The 24,490-nt window shown below is 42.1% G+C and overlaps 1 protein-coding gene across 3 annotated transcripts in view; it reads right to left on the reverse strand.

The window, feature by feature from the left end:
• dpy19l3 (dpy-19 like C-mannosyltransferase 3) overlaps positions 1-24,490 on the reverse strand; it is a 70,066-nt gene that overhangs the window by 39,102 nt on the left and 6,474 nt on the right. For all 3 annotated transcript variants that reach the window (XM_030048524.1, XM_030048523.1, XM_030048525.1), the window contains exons 4-13: positions 20,419-20,509; positions 17,500-17,621; positions 14,795-14,940; positions 12,333-12,456; positions 11,108-11,242; positions 9,959-10,090; positions 9,075-9,176; positions 7,332-7,405; positions 5,905-6,063; positions 1,591-1,722 (exon numbers count right to left, since the gene is read on the reverse strand). In XM_030048524.1, coding sequence (XP_029904384.1) covers positions 1,591-1,722; positions 5,905-6,063; positions 7,332-7,405; positions 9,075-9,176; positions 9,959-10,090; positions 11,108-11,242; positions 12,333-12,456; positions 14,795-14,940; positions 17,500-17,621; positions 20,419-20,509 — 1,217 coding nt within the window. The remainder of the gene's footprint in view (positions 1-1,590; positions 1,723-5,904; positions 6,064-7,331; positions 7,406-9,074; positions 9,177-9,958; positions 10,091-11,107; positions 11,243-12,332; positions 12,457-14,794; positions 14,941-17,499; positions 17,622-20,418; positions 20,510-24,490) is intronic.

The following is a 24,490-nucleotide window of genomic DNA, read 5'->3' on the forward strand; positions in this document are numbered from 1 at the left end:
CACACAGCTCCGAGTGAAACATCACGTTGCATCGGTGCTAGCCATGCTGCAAAGACACTCGTGCTGGCACCGCTTTCAAAAATGTTGGTTTTTACAAGATCCCCTTGTCCTGTCGTGCCTAGATCACAAGAGGAATCACAAGAACGTTTACACGCATTTCACAAAAATGGCACCAAGAACCTCAGGAAAAATGTCTCCAAGGACCGCAGGACTCCAATGCCAAGCGCCTCTATTGAACCGGATTTTTCTCAGTTGTGTCCCATCTATTGTGTCGCCCTTGCTACTTTTTCCTGTAGCAGGTACACGACCAAGACACTCCATGCATAAACGTCCTGCATTCAAACTGTCAATAGGAATACTCTCCCTTAAACAAATAAGAATAATAACCATAATAATCATACAGTATGGCAAAAATCCAGACAATCACACTAAAACAAAAACACAACATTTAGGACTTCATGCGCAGAGCACCCCTGCCACTGTGCATACTGAGGACAGGATCGTATTCGAGTTTATTCAAGTTTTTTTCATGACCTTCTGGTGCCCTGTGGCTGAGCCTCGGTGCTGCTGTGAATAAACCAGCGGACGGAATATTTTCTCCTCCTCTGTGTGACTGAGATACGGCACGTTTCCTCGAACACAGGGGGAAAGAAATAATGATCCCACGAGTAATCTATGCGATTTTCTGGAGGCTCCTGCCAAACATCCTGATGGTTGCAGACAATGGCTTTCACAATAATGAATCACGGACGTGAAGAACAACAGGCTACAGCTGCAGCTGGAAATTTACTAATGGCGCTCGCAGAGAGAATCACTGACGATTATGGCTGAAAGCTGGGAATCAAGACTGGTAGGAGAGGTGATTATGCTTAAGGTTGCGGGTGTAGAATGAAAAAAAAAAAAAAAAACTTTCACGTTTCAGAGGCCCGACGAGCTTATTGAAGGCTATTACAGAGCTTTAAAGCCTTGGACTCGTACAGTACTGTCTACCACCTGGTGCGGCGAGTTGCACGTGTCTCATGTGAGTTCACAGGCAGCAGGGGTTTTCAAGTAATTGTCAAACCAAGTAATAAATAATTAAAAATGAATTTTAAAATAAATATGTCCAGAGACTCCTGAGGCTTTTGAAGCCTTTTAATTGGTGAGGTTTCCACAAGGCCCTGGACACCAAACGGTGTTCAGACAATTTGTTTTCAGTGGGTGTCAGATCATGTGGATTTATGCAATATCTCGTTTGTGATCATACAAATTTTCCTTTCTTTCTCTCCACACTCTGAGTGTTGTTGCTAGGTGACGGTGGGTGCTGGAATGCTGCTCGCTAAGTGACGGCGAGGCCGTAGGATGGCGCTCAGTATGGAGGGCTGATCACGGGTCAAGTGGACCATTCAGACTCTTGGCGGCTGGCAATGGAGACGCACTCGGATTTCGGCGTCCGCTCGTGAGCGTACACAATCAAACCGTCAAGAGGCAAAGTGGGTTAGAAGTGTCTTTTCGCAACCGGACCTCGGTGACTTCCTGGTGTGTGAGTGTGTACATGCCTGCATTTACATGTATGTGTGAGTGTGTGTGTGTGTGTGTGTGTGAGCTCACCTCATCGTGCTGAAAGCCAAGAGGCCGTAGAACAGTGTGTGCAACAGATTATAGGCCACATGTGGACGAAGAGTCATTGCTCTTAACTCTCCTCCTCCTCTTTTCTCCTCTACTGACCCTCCTTTGAGCCCGCTGAGGAACAAAAAACGAGAGGGAGAGAGAGAGACAGAAGGAAACATCAATGCATAAAACATTACGGCCAGACGGACGCGAGGAGAGGCAGAAGGGTAGGTGGGTGGCATTGATGTTATTCTGATTATTCAGAATAGCTATTCGCTCAGTTTCTCCAAAAGGTTAGCAGGTGGACAACGCAAAAACGAGCGGGTGATGATAAATGATGTTTGAGCGGAGGCCGGCACGCAATGATCCACACCAACCGACGACGCGTGTGTCCGCGGGCATCAGCATGCACGCAAACACACACACAAACACACACACAGACATGAAAGGGCCTGAGGGCATGGATGTACCTCTCACTATCTGGCCCCCCGCCCCGCGTCAGACGGACACTCGCTTCGATTTGAATACAAATCCAATCTAGCTCTGCCTTCTACGTGAGGTGGAGTGAATTGGATTAAATTAATTCCTGAATTGGCAAATAGCCCTTTGTTCCATGAGGTTAGTATTCTGGCTCTCCGGCGCCTAAGGGCGAGTCGGTATGCTAATGTGATTAGCTCGATGTGGCCCTCACCTTGCGCCACAGGCATACGAAGCTATGAGAGGCAGCCGGGTGAATCTGCTGTGTCGTGGAGCATGAATCAGCGATGACTTAACTAGATTCACAGCAACGGGGAGGGGGGGAGGCGGAAACCACTGTGATTGGTCATCTGCCTCCTGACACCCGACGTGACTCCCACTCCTGCTGAATTTCTCTATTCATCTATTCTTTGCCACCTCACTCCCACCAATCCGCTCTAATGAGAAAGCACCGACGCCACTTTTTCACTGCCCGGTTTGAGGGATCGATGTTACGTATCGGCTGATACAAAGCATCAATCTGAGCTGTCACCTGTGAACAGTGAAGAAATAGTTTGGGGGTCACTGGGCCAAAATGAGATTACATTGAACTTTAATGACCCCGGTGGGGAAATTGGGTCATTACAGCGGCAGGGAGCAAATTAAAATAGGACAGAATTACCAGCATGCATACATCAAACGAGAGGAGAGGTGTTACACAGAACACAGCCAAGAATTTCAACATGAGAATGCTGTATGTTATATGAATTATTCTATTATTTTAAAGACATCAATGAAAAATTTTTTTTTACATGTATAACATATAACTAGCTTGTGCAAAATGAAAGCTGCAGTACATCTCGATCAAGAGAATGTATAGGAAATATGATACTAAAAGCAAATGGTAGCCAGATTAATCCTTTGCTCACTAATTTGCATATATGCATATGCGAATTAGTCTAATCTTTTTTTTTTCTTTTTTTTTAACATTAAATGTTAAATGATGGTCTTAATGGCAGTGTAGCTGGATGTGTTGCAGCAAGAAAGGCCTCACGCACAGAGAAAAAAAGAATTAAGGCTGAGTCTGGATATTAGATATGTATATCAGTTACATTACAGGGCTTTTTTGCACATTTTTGTCCAGACACCCCTGTAATGTAACTCATATAAATAGCTAAAATCTAGATTTCCTTTTTTTCTCTGTGTGCGAGTCCTTTCCTGCTGCAATTCAACTATTTCCCTGCCCACCACACCAAAAAAGACGAACAAACAACTTTTTTTTTTTGTTTTTTACGGTGCAGCTCGGTCCTTGCAAACCACAAATACAGCTGGATCAGTATCAGTGGAGACTATGCAAAGAAATCAGTTGTAGATATGAGTACAGGTTTTTGCTCATTTGAATGTTAAATTAATAGAAAAGGCCTTGAGGACCAATATGCTGATAATGGATAAATCTGGATAAATACTTTAGCTTGTTTAGATAAAAACATTTTAGATAAATAAAGCTGTTCAGACAATCACAGTCTTAGGCGCTGTGTCATAAGCAAATTATTCCACATTTTCCTGATGTGGTGAAAATATTAAGCGGCAACCTAAATTTTAGGTTTTGCAGATACAATTCTGATTATTCAGAATTCATTGGTTGTTCGCTCAGTTTCCCCAAAAGGTAAGTAATGCAAAACAAGATCAAAACTTTGGAAAAAGGAAGCAAAATAAATTTCTGTGTGAGCCTTCGGTTTTTTTTTTTTTTTTTTTTTTTGGGGTGACTATTTTAAAACTAAGTGGAAAGGGCGACTGTGTGGTGCAACACCATAATGAAGAGGAGAAAAATCAAATCAGGTCCATTACTGATATTTTAGTGTCTTGGCTTAATGTTCTTGAATATGCATGACACCTAAATGTCCAACAAAGGTTGTAAATTTCACATCTTGAAGTCTGACTTTCCTATTTCTATTTACCACTTTATTGGGTCATTTCAACAGGCTCTCATGTTTTTACTGTTTTACTTCCTCTTACTGTTTTACATGTTTTATTTCCAACAGTATTTGAAGGGAACATCTGCTTGCTACCATCCACCACTAACTCTGGCCATTTTGTGCAAAACGAGGATCGTAAAATAATTTTAAATTAGTGCCATAAAATTCATATCATGCAAGTCTAGGGTTGCCAACCGTAATTGGAAGGTTACAGCATGTCTAGACCGCAAGTGTCACGTCAGCGGCACGCTTGCGAGAGGTCGTCATTCACGTGAGACTGAACCCGCCAGTGTTAAAGAAGTCCTGAAGTTGCTTCAGCCTGTTCTGTGTGTGTGTGTGTGTGTGTGTGTGTGTGTGAGCTGTGGAGCTGCGACAGTGAGGGCCACACACACTTCACTGCAGAGGTTGGTTATGGTTTATGCTGATGGTGTTGTCATTCTGTTGCATTTAATGGGACAGTTACAATGTGTAACCCACCCCCCCTCTCTCAGCAACAGCCGACTGTGCAGTGTATCTGTGTGTGTGTGTGCCATGCATAACGGTGTGTGTTGCCCATGCAAAAAAGGTGCTATTATCCCAGACAGCGCCATTTCCCTTCAATATTGTGTTAGTGGCGATGTTATGCTCACCCCCTCCACTGTCAGCGATACTTTACCACCCACCACTCAAAAACTTCCAGAGGAAACACTCCTGTGCTGCTGGCACGGCGCACACGGCGTGTGTAAAAATCTGTGGGATAATGATCTGAATTCTGGACTTCTGGATTCACAGAGCAGCCGTTTGGCTTCAGAACACTTGGATTATGCCGCACAAGCTGTTTTAACAAATTTTATGGTCTTTTTATGATCATTTAATTAGGCTGCTGACTGATTTATCCATTTGGCATGTTTTCCACAAAACATTTTGCATTTTTTCTGCTTTTTTGTTTTTGTTAATCTGCCAACATTTAGCATACAACTGCACCTCTCCTCTTAGGCACAGACAAGTTCATGTCAGGTGACCAAAATACCAAACAGGAACAAAAACAAACAAAATATTAAAAAAAAAAAAAGTTGTATTTTTACCAATGTTGGACCACTCTTCACTCCAGTTCACTCTACAGGCTTAGTGGCTACCAGTTTGTAATTATTAAGCACCTTAAATTGGTTGCACCATGTGTTCATGTGGTCTTTAAACCAAAACAGTAAAATAGAAGTTTCTCCATACTCCGTCACTTAATACACACTGACCTAGGTTAATTCAATCAGCAGCCTTTAAATTTGTTAACAGCAAGTATTATAGCCAAGTCCTAAACCAGTTATTAAATATAAATGATACAATTAATAGCAAATAGGACAAAAAATAATGGGGAAAAAAACTAAATTAAAATCCTAACAACCACATCCATGACCTTACCTCCAGGTTTCTGGCCAACAGCAGAGGCAGGCTGACTCTGTAAAGATTAAACTGTGCCAAACTGCTTTAGCCCCCTCTCCACTGTACTGTGAGGTGCTGCTGTAGATGTGGTTTAGCACAATGCTGAACTTAGACTTTAGAACATTTGTATTTTATTTCTTTGCTAAGACATTATTTATGCAAAGGCTTGCCTGCAACTTCAATCCAACTCCAGCTTGATTTCTCTTTTCATCTGACTTGAACCGGTTGAACTGCCATTTCCCCTCACATTCCCCGCTTCAGAGCGAGCTGCCACTTGCCTGGGGGGAAACAGTGCAATCTGGTTGCCAGTGGCAAGCTACGACTGACACTGTTATTCGCAAGTTAAATAAATAACAAGAACGGTGTTGTATTTTAACAAGAAATGGAACATAAGTAATGTCCTGGCATTGAATGATGGTGCAGGATCACATCAGGACAGCCCCCCTTCCCTCCACCCAGCGCCTACCTCAGGTTCTGCAGGGCCGTCACTGCCAGCGTGCCGGTGAGCAGCAGTGATGTGAGGATGTAGGGGTAAAGCAGCAGCGTGCCGGCTAGACGCTCCAGCGTGTCGAGAGGCAGCAGGCCAAAGGCCTCTTCACACAGATAGAGACTGGCATCAAAATCCCTGCCAAAGGAAGAAAAGGGGGAAGGAGGTGGTGAAGAGGAAGGGCAGAACAAGATAGAGGGAAGAAGAGAGAAAGGTGAAAGAGAGGAGAGGGAGAGAGCATGACAAAGGGAGCACTCATGTGCCAGGTTAAATTAGAAATAATCAAGTCCCGTGTTTTGCTTTGTAACTTGTCTCCATCTTCCTTGCTAAATGTTCATCTCTGTGGTTTTTCTGCATTGCTCTTCCCAGAGATCACCTGTCAATCAAACAGCGTGGGCGGGACCTTTCATTGGATTTTCTGTTGATGGAGTTTGAGTTTCTCTTTTCTTTGCCTGTTTCAAAGTGATGGCAATTGCCGCTCGTGCTAATAACCCAGTTCTTCTTCATCTGTGTACTCCAACCAAGGCAGAAACGTAAAACACATCAGTTCCTGTGCAGCAGATAAGAGCTTCCAGAACAGCAAATTCAAAGGCTTTATGAACTGGGCACAGATTGACTCACAACTGTATTAAATATAGAGTAGCAAAACACTTATCAAAAATGTTTGATATGAAAATGTTGCTTATTATTGTTTAAAGGATAAAGAACTTAATATGCTAAATAGAAATCAAACAACAAAATGCAAAATGGAAAGAATGCCTGGATAAATGTAGAAACCTGCTGTGTGTGGGTGTGTGAAGCTATACAGTACATTTTTGTGCACTGCTTTGGCAACGCTGCCTCTGAAAAGACAGCCATGGGTGCCGACAGAGTAACTGAACTGAGAATTGAGATATCACAAAAGATCGAGAGTGCAAGAAAACAAAAACAGAATGAGGATCAGGAATTAGTCTCACCGAGTCAGAGAAACAGAAAAAGAAACAGAGAGGCAGGCAGTACACAGATAGTGTAAGCATTGCATTTTCCAGAGGCTGCTGAATAATTGAAAGGCCAGTTGTGTGGCGTCGGGTTGTGAGCCGTGTTATCTGCCACCCTGGAGCAGCCATCCTGCAGCTGAGCTATTCAACACACACAGTATCTGATCGATGTGCGGACTGCTAGCATAACCCCACCATCTATTATGCACACACACACTAACACCATCTATTATGTACACACACACTAACAAACCATCTATTATGCGCACACAAACACCCTCACAGTGCCAACACCTGTGTAGTACAACGCTGGCACTTAATGAATAATACAGGTTGCAGTGAGTCAAGAAGTGTGTATGCACATGTGTACAAGGATTGTGTGTGTGTGTGTGTGTGTGTGAGTGTGTATGACACAGCGTGTGTTCCTACCTCGTTGGCCCCAAGCCGATTTTCGCCTTGATGAATTTAAAGATGTGTTCATCTGACCTCAGCTGAAGTGCTTTCTGTAAACACACACAGACACACACCGATAGGGTCATCTTGCCAGGGCTAAAGATCATCGTAGTGAGACGTATAAACAACTCAATAAATCTGGCAGGGACTGGAAAGTGAGCTCAGTAGAGTCACATACAGAAGAGGGAAGAGGGTGTGTGTCTGTGTGTGGAGAAGGAGGTCGGCTGAGGGTGAGCAGAGGGTCACAAGGCAGACTTACAAAGTTACTTAGATTAACAGGATTACACGATATGCTGATGATACCGTTTTCAATGTATCAAACAAAACCTGTTCACTTCAAGTTCAAATCATTGTTGTTCCACTAGGGGAGAGGTATACAAAAATATGACTCATACCACATCAAACAATAACAGCAACAGTAAGACAATGAGAGAAACACATGGCTGTTTCAGAGATAAACATACAGGGACTACAGGTGAAAACTAGCCTTTTGCCTAATTCTGGTACATTTACAGAAACATTTGTTAACATGCACTGTCCCTGCGAAATAAAAAAAAAAAAAAAAATAATAAAAAAAAAACCTGTCAACTAATGACCTTGATTTTGTAATTGTGACTGTAATTTTTATTGACAGAATTGCAATTGATTACCTATTCTGTGTTCCTTTTATGTACTTTTTAACTGGATGTGGACATGTATGTGATTACTATGCCTTTTGTAAGGCCATAAAAAAAATTGCAATTTTTCAAAACATGCCATAGTTTTGACAGTATATACTTTACTTCAAATTATAGTGTCGGGTTAATTTCCTCAGTCAGATCACCTGTTCAGCTGCCAGGTTACACCACCCATCCATGACAAAAAGATGCCACTGAATGATCATAGAAATATTACATAAATATTATAAGGGCACTAGAGGTAGTTTGTCTATATGATGCTCTCCCTCTTCTGTGACCACACATTGCTGTTTGTTACTTTGATCGCGAATGTGCTATACTTAAAATAACTCTAATGTCTTGTGTATTTGTAATATATACTTTAGAGCACAGGTATTTAGTTATTATTAAATATGTTACTCCCCAGCAAAGCTCCAAGCCATCTTATCTAAGTTTTCTGGTGATGTGCAGGCCCACATGGATGTAGAATTATGACTCTATATGTGTAGAGCTGTGTGTATATAATCAAGTGCAATTCAAAAATACTTAATTTAAATGGTTGAATCTTTTCCCCAGGCGCTCTCACATTAGACACATTGTAAAAAAAAAAAAAAAAAAAAAAGGATAAGGAGCCCTTCTCACAGGAAATGGCTTCAAGGAGTTGACTTCCAGACTATTCTTGAATTCTTGAATGTCAGGTTTTGAAAGTATGATTAATGCATGATGATTGGTAGTAATAAAAACAATTTCACAAGATATTTCAAAATACTTTAAGTTATCTGGTTAACTTGCTAATCCTGCCTTTTGAAAAACCTCCAGGGTGAGAAGGACAGGAGAGTGGAGACGAAGTGAGGATGCAGAAAGAGAAGGAGATGCATGATGATTGGTAGTAATAAAAAAAATTTCACAAGATATTTCAAAATACTTTAAGTTATCTGGTTAACTTGCTAATCCTGCTTTTTGAAAAACCTCCAGGGTGAGAAGGACAGGAGAGTGGAGACGAAGTGAGGATGCAGAAAGAGAAGGAGAGGAGGAGAGGAGGAGAGGAGGAGAGGAGGCGCACCTTGGCCAGGTAGTTGATGGTGACGGTGAGGAGGAGAACCAGCGCGGTGTGGAGAAGCAGTTTGCCCAGACGAACAGCGAGACTTCCTGTTTTCAGGCCAGGCTGGACCAACACAGTGCAACAGGAATGACGATTCAATTCATGTACAAGATAGAGGTAATCAACTCATCTTCATTTTCCAGGGCAGCATCAACACAGTGATATTATCAATGCAATATCCGCTTTAAAATCATCAAGAGCGCAAATGCAAACACGTCATCACATGCATACACGTTCTCTTGCTTTCAGTTTCATTAATAATGTTAACTGTTTATAAGAAATATCATTGCCAACTGTTGGTAGTAAAAAGCCCATTTCTGACAAAATAAAAAAGTTTACATATTCAAATAACATTAAGATCATTTGATACATAAATGTGGATATTTTCAATAATGGAAAACCACTTCCATGTGTGTCAAATGTGTCTCTCACCACCTGATGAGTAAATCTTTAGAGGATGTTGGGTGCATTTCAGTGTGTTTTTTTCTCCACTCAGTTACTGTACAGTCTCAATGCGGATGGAAATGTGGTCTTTCCCTCTCAGTCTATCTCTCTGAGTTTCCCTTGTGTAGTTAAATCACAGGGAACACATCTTTGAGGCTCTACACAAGCATCAGAAAGGGGATATATAATAAACTTACACACTGTAGAGACATTTCCCATACATCCAAAGAAGAGAAGAAGAATCTGCATTTACTTTGATGGTTCACAGGGCTGTATAAATAAACTATAAAAACACACTTTCATTTTCTCTTTTTCATGCTAAGTTGTGCTCTCTCTCTATCTCTCTCTGTCTGTCCTCCTTGCTGTCTGTCTTACTTACACACACACACACACACACTGACCTGGCAGTGTTTCACGAAGAGCGCAGCCACTATGAAGCTGAGGACCAGTGAGCCCAGTATCATGGAGTTACAGAACTGGAGAAGCCACACACTCAGCAGACCACTGACTTGGACCAGGTACAGAGTGGTCACCTGGACACACACACACACACACACACACACATACACCAAGTGCATGTAAAACCTCAAAAGAAAGGATTGGCTTGGAAATAAGTAACACTATGACATTAAAATCATGATAAATTTAATAATTTAACAGTAAATTCAGAAACCCCTGTGAGCTGTAGGTTCATCCAAGTATGTGAGAATGCCTGTAGACCAACATGTAGAGAGGAGAATCACACTGCTAAATGTTGTTTCATATATTTTAGACTAACCACAGTTAATCTACATCTTATAAAGCCATTCACAGAGCTAATGCCTAATTTACACCCAAAAAATAAGTAAAAACTCAGCACAGGACAACATCAGTCTAACATAGTCTAAACATGTTGGTTGTTGTCCCGTGCTGAATTAAAGATTTTGCTTATTTTTCCCCTCCAATCACAGTGCCTCAGACTATTAGACTGTTTCTTGCAGATTCCAAAGACAGTATGACGTCTCTTTTTTTTTTCCTTCTATTGTTTGCTCTCATCCTGGAGGAGCATCTGATTGCTTTTCAAATTTCCTTTCACTGCCATCATTTGCCTTTTATGCCTGACCCGGTGCAGCACGGCTAATCTCTCGCTCATCAGTCGGGCTATATTTAAGGGAGCACTACTCAACTGACAGAGAAGCGCACAGTCACATAATTTATCAGCGAGTCCGGCCAATGACAAGAACCATTTAGAATTATATAATTATATATAATAATTGAAATGTTGCTATTGTAAAAGCATATTTTAAATTCAAGGTCAAATGCACTGTACGCCCCTGTCCATTTTGTAAGTGGATGTAAATGGACGTAAAAAGGGCAGTACAGTGAGTACACGTATTTTTTTTTTTCCTTTTGCATCCTACAACCATGTAGACTCAACCATCCAATTATATGCTTATGTTTTGTCTGCTGAGTCTACACAGCCCTCACTTATATCACTGTAATGGCCATTTTTTTTCAAAGGGCACCTTCAGGAGAGCAAGCATCTCATCCGGGGTCTGCGGCAGTCGTACCTGTGAGGCTGTGAGCACGTCCACACTGTCCAGGCTGTATATGATGAGGGCCTGGACCAGCAGGATGAACTGGTTGAACTGCCACGTCAGGCAGAAGCAGAAGGTCGTCACGAACATCAGCCACACCATCACCTTCTGAGGAGGGAGAGCACACACACACACACACACACACACACACATAGGTTACATACAAGAATTACTACTACAAGTTACCCAAAAGTACTCAAACGTTACCCAAAAATACCAAAAAGTGCTTAACCAGTTACCAAAAAGTACATGTAAGTGGGTACTTTGGAGTACTTTTGCATAACTGGTTAAGCACTTTCGGGTATTTTTGGGTACAATTGGATAACTGAGCACTTAGGGGTACTTTTGAGTGTTTTTGGATACTCTTGCGTGATTAGGTGGGACCCCAGAACTGCACACCAATGGAATATAAAACTGATTTCTGTTTCGCTGCCTGCACCACCCAAGGCTAGCTGGAGTGAGTAGATTACTGAGCGCTTGTTCAAAAGTTGTGGGTGTGTTCTGTCAAGGTCGATCAGTGGGGTAAGGTTGGTCAATAACTTTGGTTTAGGTTTTGTGTGTGTGTGTGTGTGGGTGTGTTTGGGCGTGCAATGGAACTTAATGAGGAAACCTGTCCTCACTAAGTTGTGTGAGAGGCTCCCATTGGTGTACACTGATTTGGTGGAAATGGCATGAAACTCCATGCATGTTAAGCTCTCCTTACTGTCAGAGGAAAAGAAGCTGATGTGTATCAAATACAGGGAAAAACAACGAGGGCCATAATTCATTTCCCTTTTCCAACACAGTGACATCCTTCAAAAACCCCTGAAATCGGCAACAGTTTCCGCCAGCCCGAGGCCAAAGTTATACATTATAAATGCCACTGGACTGAATGGACATCAATTGATTGAATGAATTGCTTTGGTTGAAGCACAGAATGGCATTTTAACTCACACACACATACACACCAAGGACGTAGCATTTGGCAGGTGCTGTCACAGAGCGCCCTCTGTTTGTCAACGCTTGGAAGGTGCAGCTATTTACAAGCATTTACAAGCACCAAATGATCAAATGACGACTGCAGCAGTGTTAATAAATGCTTTTAAGGGAACAAAATGACATGGGGGGACAGAGGACACAGTATGACACCACTGGCTGGAGCACATCGGGTGTGTGTGTGTGTGTGTGTGTGTGTGTGTGTGCACGTGCATGCGGGTACCTGCTGTATGGCGGTAAGCTGAGGCCTAAGGTAACAAGTGATGGCAGCAACCTGCAGCGCCAGAAAGGGCAGAGACCAGTTTTCTCGGAGGGAGATGGTGAACTCCACACGAGTGGTATCGACCCTGGAGGGAGAGACAGCAGATAATCAATAGATAATATTGTACTGTCAAAATGTCCCACTCACTGGGCCTGCTGAGAGCCCGATCTCACAGGACACACTCTGAAGGTTGGAAAAGCCAAGGCTCACTGCACCTTTTTTTTTTTTTTTTTTTTTTTTTTTTTAATAATAATACTATGCAATGCAGTGCTGATGTGTTGTTGTTGCTGCTAGGTAACCAAAAAAAATCTGCTGATGATCGCAGTCAACCAACCAGCTGCTGTTATACCAGCTTGTGTAATGTCAAAGGTTAAAGCTTTCAGCTAAGTCATAGCCTACAACAACAAAACTTCAGGATAAAATGCTACCTGAAATTTGGACGGCAGCTCTAACCTGCCCCCTGACCCGCTGTCTTTTTATATCAACCTCTCACTTCATGGATTATGTTTGTCGGTGCGGCAGTAAGTCTGTGCGAGCCGTTTTTAATGTATTTTTGAAAGCAGTTGTAGTGCCTGACTGTGGCAAACACATGGGTAGGTTTACACTCTTCAGTCTGAATGCACTCAGTAGAAATTGCTATTGTTTTACATTAGCAACACAACAAGCCATTTCCTCAAAGTGCAGTTTCCTGGGCTAGTAAACAATGTTACACACACTTATTTAATCCAAACTCATCTTTCTGTACCAGAAAAATGGACTGGTTGCAGGCTAGCTAGTGGGAAAATGCACTGAACAAGCTGCTATCTTGGTGAATTTCAGTGTTGTGAACAGCACAGCTGAAGGAAGATTCGGTTGTCTAGGCAGCCTGAAGCCTTTTTCCACATAGAGCATCGATTTCTGACTGTAATATTAATTTATTTGAAAATTTGAGCAAAATAAAAACGACACAAACATTTAGGAGATCATGGGTGGAAGGCACTTTCACATTTAAGGAAAGGAAACAGCTTAAAGGGGCTTTGTGCAGCTCATCAGCAATAACATAATGATGACTTAAGGGAGTTAAGGTGAACCTCAAAAAGGGATTAAAGTATAAAATGTAACTAAGACCTTTTGTGCAACCTGGCACAAATCCTTTACCCCTCTGCGAAAAAAAAAAAAACATGTCCTGGACTGTTGCCAGTTTGCTAAGTTCTGGTGTACTGCACAGGAGATAGGTAAAAATTTACCCTGCAGTATCTACACAGATCCTGGGCAGTTTTTAGTTTGGCTGTCATCCGGGAGAGAAGCCTTGGATTCTCAAAAGAAAGAAGCTGCTAAATAAACTTCTTTACTTGGGAAGAAAAAACAAAAATGTATGATGTGACTTAATGGGACAGAGAAATCTATAGCTCGACCTACAGAAAGGCTCGGTGCTGAGGTAAAAGGGAACCAAGCAGCTTTATACCTCTGAGCTCTCTGAGGCCTTGTGCAGTTTACTCCTTTAATGACTTGCTAATGTGCAATGCTAAATGGCACATGGAGGAGTGTGTGTGTGTGTGTGTGTGTGTGTGTGTGTGTGTGTGTGTGTGTGTGCAGACTGTGATTCAGCTGGTGTTGCTGCTATATAGGATGAGACCAATTATGGTTTACTGATGAACTGGTGCATCTTTACATCTGTACTGGGCCAGACTCTGCATTTTGGAGTTTTGGGATATCAGTGAGTCTGATCATTATTATTGTTTGAAAATATATCTCTCCTCTTCTTTATTTTGGATTTCAAATACTCTTTTTGCTCTTTTTGCATTTCATTAAAAAGATGTAATAGTTTTGATGTTTACCTCTTTTTGCAGAGTAATTTTCCAATTTAAAGGTATCAAATATTGGCACAATATACCAGCTGTTGGCAGCGTAATCAGACATCAGACCTTGTTTTTGTATTGTCCACTTGATATGTATTACATTTTTTATGACACTATAATTTTCTCCTGCTCCAGGCGAGCCACTTGTACAAACCAAAACTAAAATCGTTTTTTTTTTTTTTGTAAAGGATATAATAAACAAATTCCAGTCTTCTGTCTGATTACCGTGTCTCTGGGCTTCAATTTGAAAATGTGCTCCAAATTAACTTTTGCTGTGGCTGCCGTGCTGACGGCAGCGACAGAGGCACTTGTGCGGCCGATCTGAAATGTGGATATGTTGATAACAGCGAGGGGTCCCGCACTTTTATCAAAAGAAAATGAAAAAGCCCTTTCAGCTTCAACCCCTCTCACATGTCAGATTAACAGCAAGTGCCTGCTCCCCTAAAGTTAATCGAGTCAGCAAAGACTGTCCAAACTCAAAATCCAGTCAGGCCGAAAAATTTGGGCTAAAATTTTTGTTGATCTCCCACTCTCTTTCTCTCTCTCACTCACACACACACACACACACACACACACACGACCCACCTGTTGAGTATGTACCAGATCGCGGTGAGCACACCGGCCAGCCAGGAGCCAGCCAGGAGCCATGCTGTGAGGTACAAAGCGATCACATACACCGCTTGAAGCGAGAACACGGTGTAGATGTAGAAATACACCGGCTCCAGATACACCTGGACAACACACACACACACACACACACACACACACACAAAGAGAGACACACACGTAAACTATTAGTTCATAAGGCTCCATGAATGAACAAACCCAGACTTGAGGCTACAGTATGAACAACTGACTCAGACGCTCAGGGACACTTTGACATTTCCAAGTTGCGCGTGATATTTCACATCCTGACATTCTTGTCACACAGCGACATCGCTAACAATGCTAAGTAGCTGTTCCTCACTTAATTGATGTGCCAATACAGGAACCTTTTCCTCCTGTGTGACAGGTACAAGTGTGCAAAGAGATGTAGACTAAAAAGAGCAGAATGTAAAATGCCACAGCATTTCTTAAAGCAAGCGACTGACAGATTCCTACCGTGATTATTATTCATAACAATGACTTGCCGTTCACTGAGACTGTCATTTAGTGGTGCACAATATTGACAAAAGAAAAAAATAAGAGGACTTTTCATAATAATGGAGTGTGATATTACTTTTTTTTTTTTTTTTTTCAGTTTCAGCACAGAATAAGAATGACTGGTTTCTGAGGCCAAATGAAAGTCCCTTCTCTCTGACACAAAAAAGTACTTATTTGAAAACCTGTGGGAGTCATTAGTGTCATTTTTTTGTCGCTGCTGATAATACCACCCTCCTGTCAATAGCTGACTGAGGCCACATCCACATTTATTTATTTATTTTTAGAAAATGAAGCTTTTTTCTTTCCCACACAAAAACTGCCTATTTGGTGAATGAAAACAATTTTCAGAGAACACTCTCCAGTCCAGAGTGGATATTTTGTTGTTGTTGTTGTTTCTTGTCCTCTTGCCATGTGGACGCTGGGTCCCACTCCAAACCCCAGGCAGCACAGTGCCAGTTTGTGCTGGATGGGTGTGGTTTCTACACCAATATGTTTTTCCCCACCAGCACCAGCCACTTGCACTGACCTGTAAAAACCTTGGCACAAACCGCAAACCTACATCCAACACCCGGTGCTAAAGCATGGCCAACAGCTGAGACTGGTAAATACTGAGCTGTCCACATGAATTACAGCTATATCACAATGAAAATGTCAATGGATTTTTTTTTTTTTTTTTTTAAACCTCAATGCATAGACAATAATTGATAATTTCTTGCGTCTAATATGTCCAGTCCTAACAGATTTTTTTTTTACCTTTCTAGTGCAGCGTTTTTATAGTAACAAACTGTTCTTGTGAAATACAGTGGTCCCTCGTTTATCACGGGAGTTACGTTCTAAAAATAACCCGCAATAGGCGAAATCCGCGAGGTAGTCAGCTTTATTTTTTACAATTATTCTAGATGTTTTAAGGCTGTAAAACCCCTCACTGCACACTTTATACACTTTTCTCAGACAGGCATTAACATTTTCTCACTTTTTGCTGTCTATAAACACCGTCCTGCAAAAATACACCTGCTTGCCTCAAGTGAAGTATACGCAGTTTCAAGACATTATGCTAAACATATGAAATCAGCGTGATAACCAGGATGTAGCTGCCGCCAACACACCTTGAAAATGTCTTGAAATGACTCTGAACTTGCCACTAGTTAGTTATTTAGCTATATTATTGACACAAACAGATTATATTTTGGGGTCCAAACACTGTGCAATGTAGCATATTTACATTGACCCAGTAAGTGCATTAATATGAATTTACAACCTGGAATCCCATCAGTCAATCAGAGTGAGCTCAGTTCACTGGAGTCATGTCCATATTTCTCACAGATATCTCGTGTAAGAGTGCACACGAGTGTGTGATCTTCATTTTTCCTGCCAGTCTTACAACAATACACACACACTGTTCATGTTCTGCTAGTTTTCTGCAAGTTTTCTGCTAGTTTTGATGTTCTCTGTTATTTTCAGTATGTATCATCTACAGCAGTGGTTCTCAATTTTTTTTTATCCAATAATTTACCACCTTTGGAATATTTTTTCAGCCATGTAGCCCCTGAGCAGTGCAAAAAAAGGTTTTTGCTTTTCACTTTTTTTCTCATTATTTTCAGCTGTATTGCTGTGATTTTTCAACCACAAATCCATTTTTTGGATTTCTGTCTTGGCTTCCTGGTCATGATGAACAAACATCCTCACTCGACGACCACGGCAGCAGCTTTAAACCACAAACACACACATTTAACACCTTCAGGAAACCTAGAGGGAAAACGAATACAAAATGTGGTTTATCAAACTTACATTAACATTTTTCATTGAACTGATTATAGCATAAGCTGATTATTTTAGGACGTATGCATGTACCCCCTACAGTACTCCAATGTGCCCCTAGGTGTATGCGTACCGCCATTTGAGAACCACTAATCTACTCTAATCTGTTTTAGTAGAGGCTCTGCTCTGTCAGCTGTTCAAACTGTCCAGATAAACAACTCACCCTTTTTTTGTCCTCTAACGTAGTTTTGTGCACATTTTTGGACATTGTCAGGGCATCTTTATGTGTATTTGCACTGAGGACAGATTTCTGTTCTCGAAACGGAGAGATGAAGTCGTTTTTTCCTGCACAGACATCCATGTCTGTGCAGACGAGTGTTGTGCGTCACCTGTATGGGCAGCAGTCTGTAGAGCACGCTGAGGAAAACCTCCTGGTAGATGTTCATCCGCTGCAGGAGGTTTATGGTCCTTTTGGATTCGGTCAGATTGTCGTGGATCAACTCGGAGAGCCCTGGGGAAACACACAGACACACACCTCAGGGAAAAATACAATTTCTTCATAGTAATCTTCATTGCAAAGATTCATACACAACATACTTTTTTTTCTTTTTTGGACTTTCAATTGGCTTCACCTAATACGTGGACAGATTTTACTCACAGAGCTAAAATAAGGTATTTTAAACGTTTGACTGAGATAAAATATTGCATGGACGAATACAATGGAAATTCTAAATTTTCCCACAATGGCTCCAACCTGTTTTTATTTTTTTTATTTATTTATTTTAAACTGGCCAGTTAATCTTTGACAGACCTGATGCCGCTCTTCCATCAGTTTTCCACAACGCTCGCATAAAAAAAAAGTTAATTAATTTCCATTTTTTTACGACAATAGCTGACTTCTGATTATCTTTTCATTTGATAAATATGAGCCAAAATTGTGACACACAGCTTTGTTTTTTTTTTTTGTTTTTTTTGTTTTTTTTTGTCACTCTAATAAAAAGGACCATAACAGGGATTTTGCATGTTTAGCATAATGTCTTGAAACTGCGTATACTTAACGTTTCTGCTACTTGAATCAAGCAGGTGTATTTTTGAACTCCACATTAGTTTTCCTAAAAGCAGCAGCACTGTTGTGCTTTGATGACTTGAAATGTCGGAAAATAGTCCCTGCAAAAAGTTTCCTTACACAGCGAATCATCAGTTGTGTGGTTCATGAACGGCGATGAGTTTGTCAGCGGCAGAAGCAGAACATTTTAAGGTGGATGTTTCAACCTAAAATTAAACTTTGAAAACCAAGGGAATTTGATATATGTTGATGCTGATACATGTTATTAAAATCTTTAGTATACCCACCTGATTTGCTAAATGGTTTATTGCAATGTAAAATGTGGGTAAACTGTAGTAAATGGGAGAAACACTCAAAATCACTGGTAAGGTCTTTGAATATTGCATTAGTGCTGCCTCTAAGCAGGAGGATGGGGAGCTTCGTCCAAAGAGGCTGCAATTATGGCATTATTATTTAATGTCAGAAACACTGGTTAAGTCTTTAAGCGTGCTCCTACAAGTCGACTGGGGTTACGATTCCTTGTTGGGCTCGGGGCTCGGTATCATCACAGTTCAGCAGATTTGATGCAAACAAACGGTGGCAGTGAAGCGGCAGCAGCGAGCGGAGTTGCTGCAGGCTGCGTCGTGTCGTCCTCAAACCGCGCCGAGCAGTCCTTCATTCCTCCTTCCTCCTATATACACTTTTATTTCTGTGTAACACGCTACTCACACTCTCCTCCTGTGTTTTATGTTGAATGTGCCAGGTGAAACAGCAGACATCGGCCAGGATTGGCGCTAATTACAACAACAAAAATTGGCCTTAGTGAAATAAAACAGACCCATTTTCAAGCAGGAACACAATGCACTTATTGTATTCCCTTAGTCAAGCCAAGGTCCTGCAGAACAAAGTGTCTATAATGTTGGGCCCTATGAAATCCGTTTTAATTTTTTCCAGATTCTGTTTAATCCCCCCACCCCCCACCCCCCCACGCACCACCCCAGATTCAGTGTTTTCCATCTTTGTTTTTCTTAATTTTTGTTTTAAGACTGAAGCACATTTTGTCATCAGAAAGTGTCTAATTATGTGGAGGATGAATAAAAATTTTAAGAATCTGATAACATTCAAAATTTATTGAATATCAATGAGCACATTTGTAAAACATTGCACTATTCATTTAATTTTTTAAATCAAAGAAAACGCATCAGTAACTGCTGAGATTTTGTTGAAGTGATGCTGTGCTGATATTCAGGTAACATTAACTTATTGACCATTCTCTCAACAGTCACCGTTTCCCCCTGAATTACATTGACGGGGTAGAAAAATAAATCTTTGAAACAGTGTTTGAACACTAAAACTGCCTCGTAACAGTAAAATGTATGACACAGCTTTTTGGAATACTCCATTCTGATTGGTCGGTCACAGAATTCAGCAGTCTGGTATTTCTGAATAAGGACTGTCGTTATGACTGACCCTTCCATGGACAGTCACTTCAAGCAAGTTTGATTTATCACGCAGATCAGGTCCATTTACTATTGTTAATCAAGATAGCTAACGACAACACCTGCACTTAATTGGCACTTAATTCATTTATTGGGGAACATGAAACATTTGAGTCACAGCTTGAGGCTCGACTGTCGCCGGATAGGAAAAGAAACCCAGAGGAAACTAGAGCAGCACTCTGCCAGGAGTGTTGTCTTACCTTGGCATGCAAATCTGGACAGGAATAAATCCAAACCTGATCCCTAAACCTTTTTTTTTCCCCACCTACCGGGAGAAGGTAAAACATGGAGGCACTGTCTGAGTATCTCCCCTTCTCCAGTGTTCGGACTTGGATGAAAAACCAGCTGAGGAGTTAGCACTAAACTGCAGTAAAACCAGGTTTTTCAACGACTTTGAAAAAAAAAAAATTAGACTAATTGGCCCAGTAGTATGTGAGATTAACCATTTGATGCTATACAAACAAAACTGAACTGGACTGAGTTGAATCCCCTTCATGCTGCCACCTGGTGGAGATGACAATAACAGCGAGGAAGAAGGTCCAACATAACATAGATGAAGTGTTAGTAGCACATAAGAAATCATTTCAAAATTAATCAATTGTGTCAAATCATTTCCTTCTTTTATACATGACTGTCTAATAAAGCGGGATAATGTACATCTAGCCAGGCATTGATGCAAAATCAACCTTGGCAGGGTTTTTCCATTTTGACTGATTTTGTAATAAAAGGCAAGGACCTTATTGGCACTTCAATGTAATGTTTACCTTGCTGTATGGACGGAGCCTGCAACATTTGCTTGTAGTAGGAGTAATACAGTCCACACTCTGTCCGAAAGGAAATCTCACGCTCAACTTCCTGCAACGGAAAGTAGAAATGGGAAGAGGTGAAACCCAGGCACTCTGTTCTCCATAATGTGGAAAACAGATAACTTGGCGAGACATGACAGAGACATGGAGGGCAAAAGCAGAGCACGAGGAGTGGCAAACGCATCGGTAAGCCCCAACAGTAACAATGCAAACGCTGAAAAAAAAAAAAAACAGCAGGAGAATGAAAAGACATCTTTGGTTTTTTAAATTCCATTTTCTCCTTCTTCTTTTTTTTTTTTAATCACATAACAAAACTCACGCTAATACCCAGAAATGTACACAAATGCAGCTGCATGAAAGAGCAAATCCACCCTGAAGCAACATCCACACACACTAACGAGATAAAATATTCAGACTACTTTTCCAAATATTAAGCTGCAGCCCTCGTCTCTCTCAGCCGAGGCTTGAAAAACCCTCTGCGGCCTGTGGCTCCTCCCTTCAGTTACATCTTACCTTTGCGGCTCAAGTGGATTTAATGGAAATCAATAAAGGATCATAGCTTTCACCTGGATTCACCTGCCTGGTATACTCCATGGAGAGAGCAGTAACTCCTCATATTTGATAGACTCATTTGTCTCTCCCAAAGCTGGGAAACAGAGAAACCGTGATCTTTTTCTTCACTGGCACTGCATGAAAGATGGATGCTGTGAGCACAATGTCTGCACCGAGGGTGGAAAAAGACGAAAAATTCAGTTCAATCGTGTACAAAAAGATGTTAAACGCCCAGGTAGTCTAATTATCATAGTTAAGAGAGAAGCATGTCTTTAAAAGGAATATTGATCTATGAAAAACCCTGGGCAGGCCTGGGAACTCAAGGCGGGGCAGTTGAGTAAGTTTTGCCCATCCAGCTGTAAAAGCTACTGCTTCAGTTCCCTTGAGCAAGGCATTTAATCCTCAACACAGGCTTGTGTTCAACACATTAAAGATAATGGAAGCAGCCGCGAGGCAAATGAAAAGCAGCCGCTCTGGAAAAAAAGCGCTGTGCCTGGTTCCTTTACAGAGTGGAGTGCTTTAGAAAGTTCAGAAAAGTTCAGCGTTTCACAGCCTGGACTGCTTTTTTTTTTGTGAAGCGAAAGGGGGGATTTTACAGTAACCGGGCAGGTGGCTGTTTACGATAATGCGCACCTACTGCATTAAATGGATAAAGGAACATCTCCTCTGTTAATTGCAACTTATGAAAGGCGGGGAGGGTTGAGTTTGTTTTCAATGTTATGTGTTATGAATTAATGAACTGTCCTTTTACCCACAGTGAGTGAAGTGTTTCCAGCAGAACCTAATGGTGAACAGGGCGAAAGACTGATACTGCACACGGCATTCATATTAACTTTCCATCTGGGCATTGGGAAGTTTTACAAATCTGTTAAAAATTGCTCTTTAGAAAACACTGGCTTACTAGAATTGTAAGTTTAGTCTTTGTTTTCATAGTTAAGAAGGTATAAAGGCTGCTTAAACAATCTAAAGGACCAAGGCTTGTTATTATAAAGAAAGGACATAAAGATCATAAAGAGTGTCGATACCCGACATAAGCCCGGGTTGAAATTTAGAAATAATCTTCCAGTTTAGGTCAGGTTCGGTCACGCCTGCTTTATTTTGACACGTAGGCTATTTGAGGTGATGAATGTAACCTGGTTCGGGTCGGGCTCGGTTACAAAGCTCTAAGGATTGAGCGGGGTTTGGAAAAAAATATGCAACCTGATTTGCGCTATAGTTTAAACGGAAAAAATGACATCCTATCACAGCGAATACAGATGCATGGAGTAAACACACCCACTTGTTTTTTTTTTTTTTGTTTTTTTTGTAAAGGGAGAAAATGATGACATCCTGGTCACTAAAACTGTTTCCTACCGTGATCTGAGAGAACCACAGCAGATTCTCATGTATGGAGTTAACACACCAGGCCTGAGCCAGCGCCAGCAACACCGCCAACACCAGCCCTGCTGCCATGGAAACGCAGCATCGCCACGGCCACCGGGGCAGAATGTCTAAACCGGAACGACTCCCGGATCCTTGCGGCTGAGAAACCTCCCTTGGTGACCCGTCCTGTGTGACTTTTGACCCCGCGGCCCCCCGCACCGCATTACTGCCGCACTCGCCGGCATCATCTGAAAACCCCCAGCTATCCTCCAGCTCGTCCAGCTTGACTCTCCTGCGAAGCTCCATCGCTTGAAGAGACGAAGATTATCAATAAATTATTCTATCCCTTGACGGTCTGGATGCAGGCGTATGAACAGCACGTTCCCATGCTGTGCTGCAGCGCCGATCCATATCCAGGATGGCAAAAAGATGTAAACGTGTGTATTTCCCTTTCCTGAAGTGAATCCAAATGAATTGATTTTTTAATTAATCGCAGTTCCTCGCCAAAGGAAATATGCAACGGCTCCCTCCGAAGAAATGAGCAGTTAGTTTCCTCCCCATCTCTTCTTTCAAGACTGCCTGAGGCAAAACAGGCCTTCTTGGCTTTTAACCAAGAACTCTGGTGAGATGGCAAATCCTCAGTTTAATTCAAGGACAAAGAGAACAAGCTTAATTAATAAGTTCACACACTGTTCATCGCCCTGAAAGCTGATTCACTTGTGAGAAGGCACCAACCCTTTTGTGTATTTCTCTCTGTTGTCATTTGCTCTCTCTCTCTCTCTCTCTCTCTCTCTGGGTCTCAAGTTGACTTGAGTCTCTCTCTGATCCGGTGCTTGTAGATTCCAGAGGGCATCAGCCTTGCTTTGTCTCTTCCTTCTGCTTTTGTCTCCAAGAGCCCGAACACACACTGACCTCTGCCTCCCCTGAATACCAACACAGACGTCAAAACAAAACAAAGCAGCCGTGGCTGTTTTACAAGACAAATGGACAGGCCACAGCCGGCAGAGAGAGAGAGGAAAGCAAACAGAAAGTTGCGCGGACCTCGCTACAGTAAGTCTGCAAACAACAGGATGGGCTGTAGATAACTGCAGCAGCCAGAGGGAGGGATGGAAAAGAAAAGAGTCGACTAATGGTGACCTCTTGTCTATAAAAACACATGCACACACACACACAGGAAAAGAAAAAAAGAAGGGCTGGAGGAAAGGGGGGGGGGGGGGGGCGAGTTGGAACATCATTCGGAAAATGCTGGGAACATTTGTCAGAGGGTTTATGGATCTGAAACCCGCGTGGAGCCTGGGAGCGCACGTCTGAAATAAATTCTGCGAGGCGCTGCAACCAATGAGGACATGACTTCACACCTGACGAATTTAAGAGGCCAGATGAACCCAGCTGTCCCACCGCAGACACGAGCGGAGGGCCGGTGATGGTATAGCTTTGCGAGGATGTATGGCAGTGTATATGCGAGCAGGGGCGAATGAGCACAGCTTGATTAGATGCCTTCCAGACCTTCATACCTCACGCTAACATTCCCATTCCCTCGGCCTCCCTCCGACACGCAGGCGAGGGAACCACGTGGAGCCCGGTGGGATTATTAAAAGCAGCTCTCTCTCGGTGAAACAGCAGCTTTCCCACCGAGCGCAGGCCTCCCAGACACACCTCATACTCCGATACCATCAGTCATGTAAGGTCGGGTCAGAGAGCAACGACCACAAAGCGCAGAGTCTTGACTACGAGCCAGCGAGACTCCCGGGCTTGTAAATGGCTTTCCAGCATGTTTCGCATCATTTTTACACCCTGCAGGCCCTCGAGTCATTTAAGAGAACAAGAGTGTGTGTGGAGTAGAGAGACAAAAGAGAATGAAAGTGACAGAAAAAGAGAGATAAAGAGAAAGAAAGGAGGGACGTATGAGGAGAAGAAATTAAACGGATCATCTCAACGAGCTGAGAACAAGCAAAGCAGTCCACTTGAGATACAGTCAGACCTGCAACTGTGTGTGTGTATGTATGTGTGTGTGTGTGTGTGTGTCTGCCATACGCTAGGCCATTGCTGCAAGGGTTCAAACACCATGTGTGTGTGTGTGATGAGAGAGTGTGTCATTTCCTGAACCATGTGCCAT

This window comes from Myripristis murdjan, chromosome 3 (assembly GCF_902150065.1).
Source record: "Myripristis murdjan chromosome 3, fMyrMur1.1, whole genome shotgun sequence".
NCBI classification, from domain to species: Eukaryota; Metazoa; Chordata; class Actinopteri; order Holocentriformes; family Holocentridae; genus Myripristis; species Myripristis murdjan.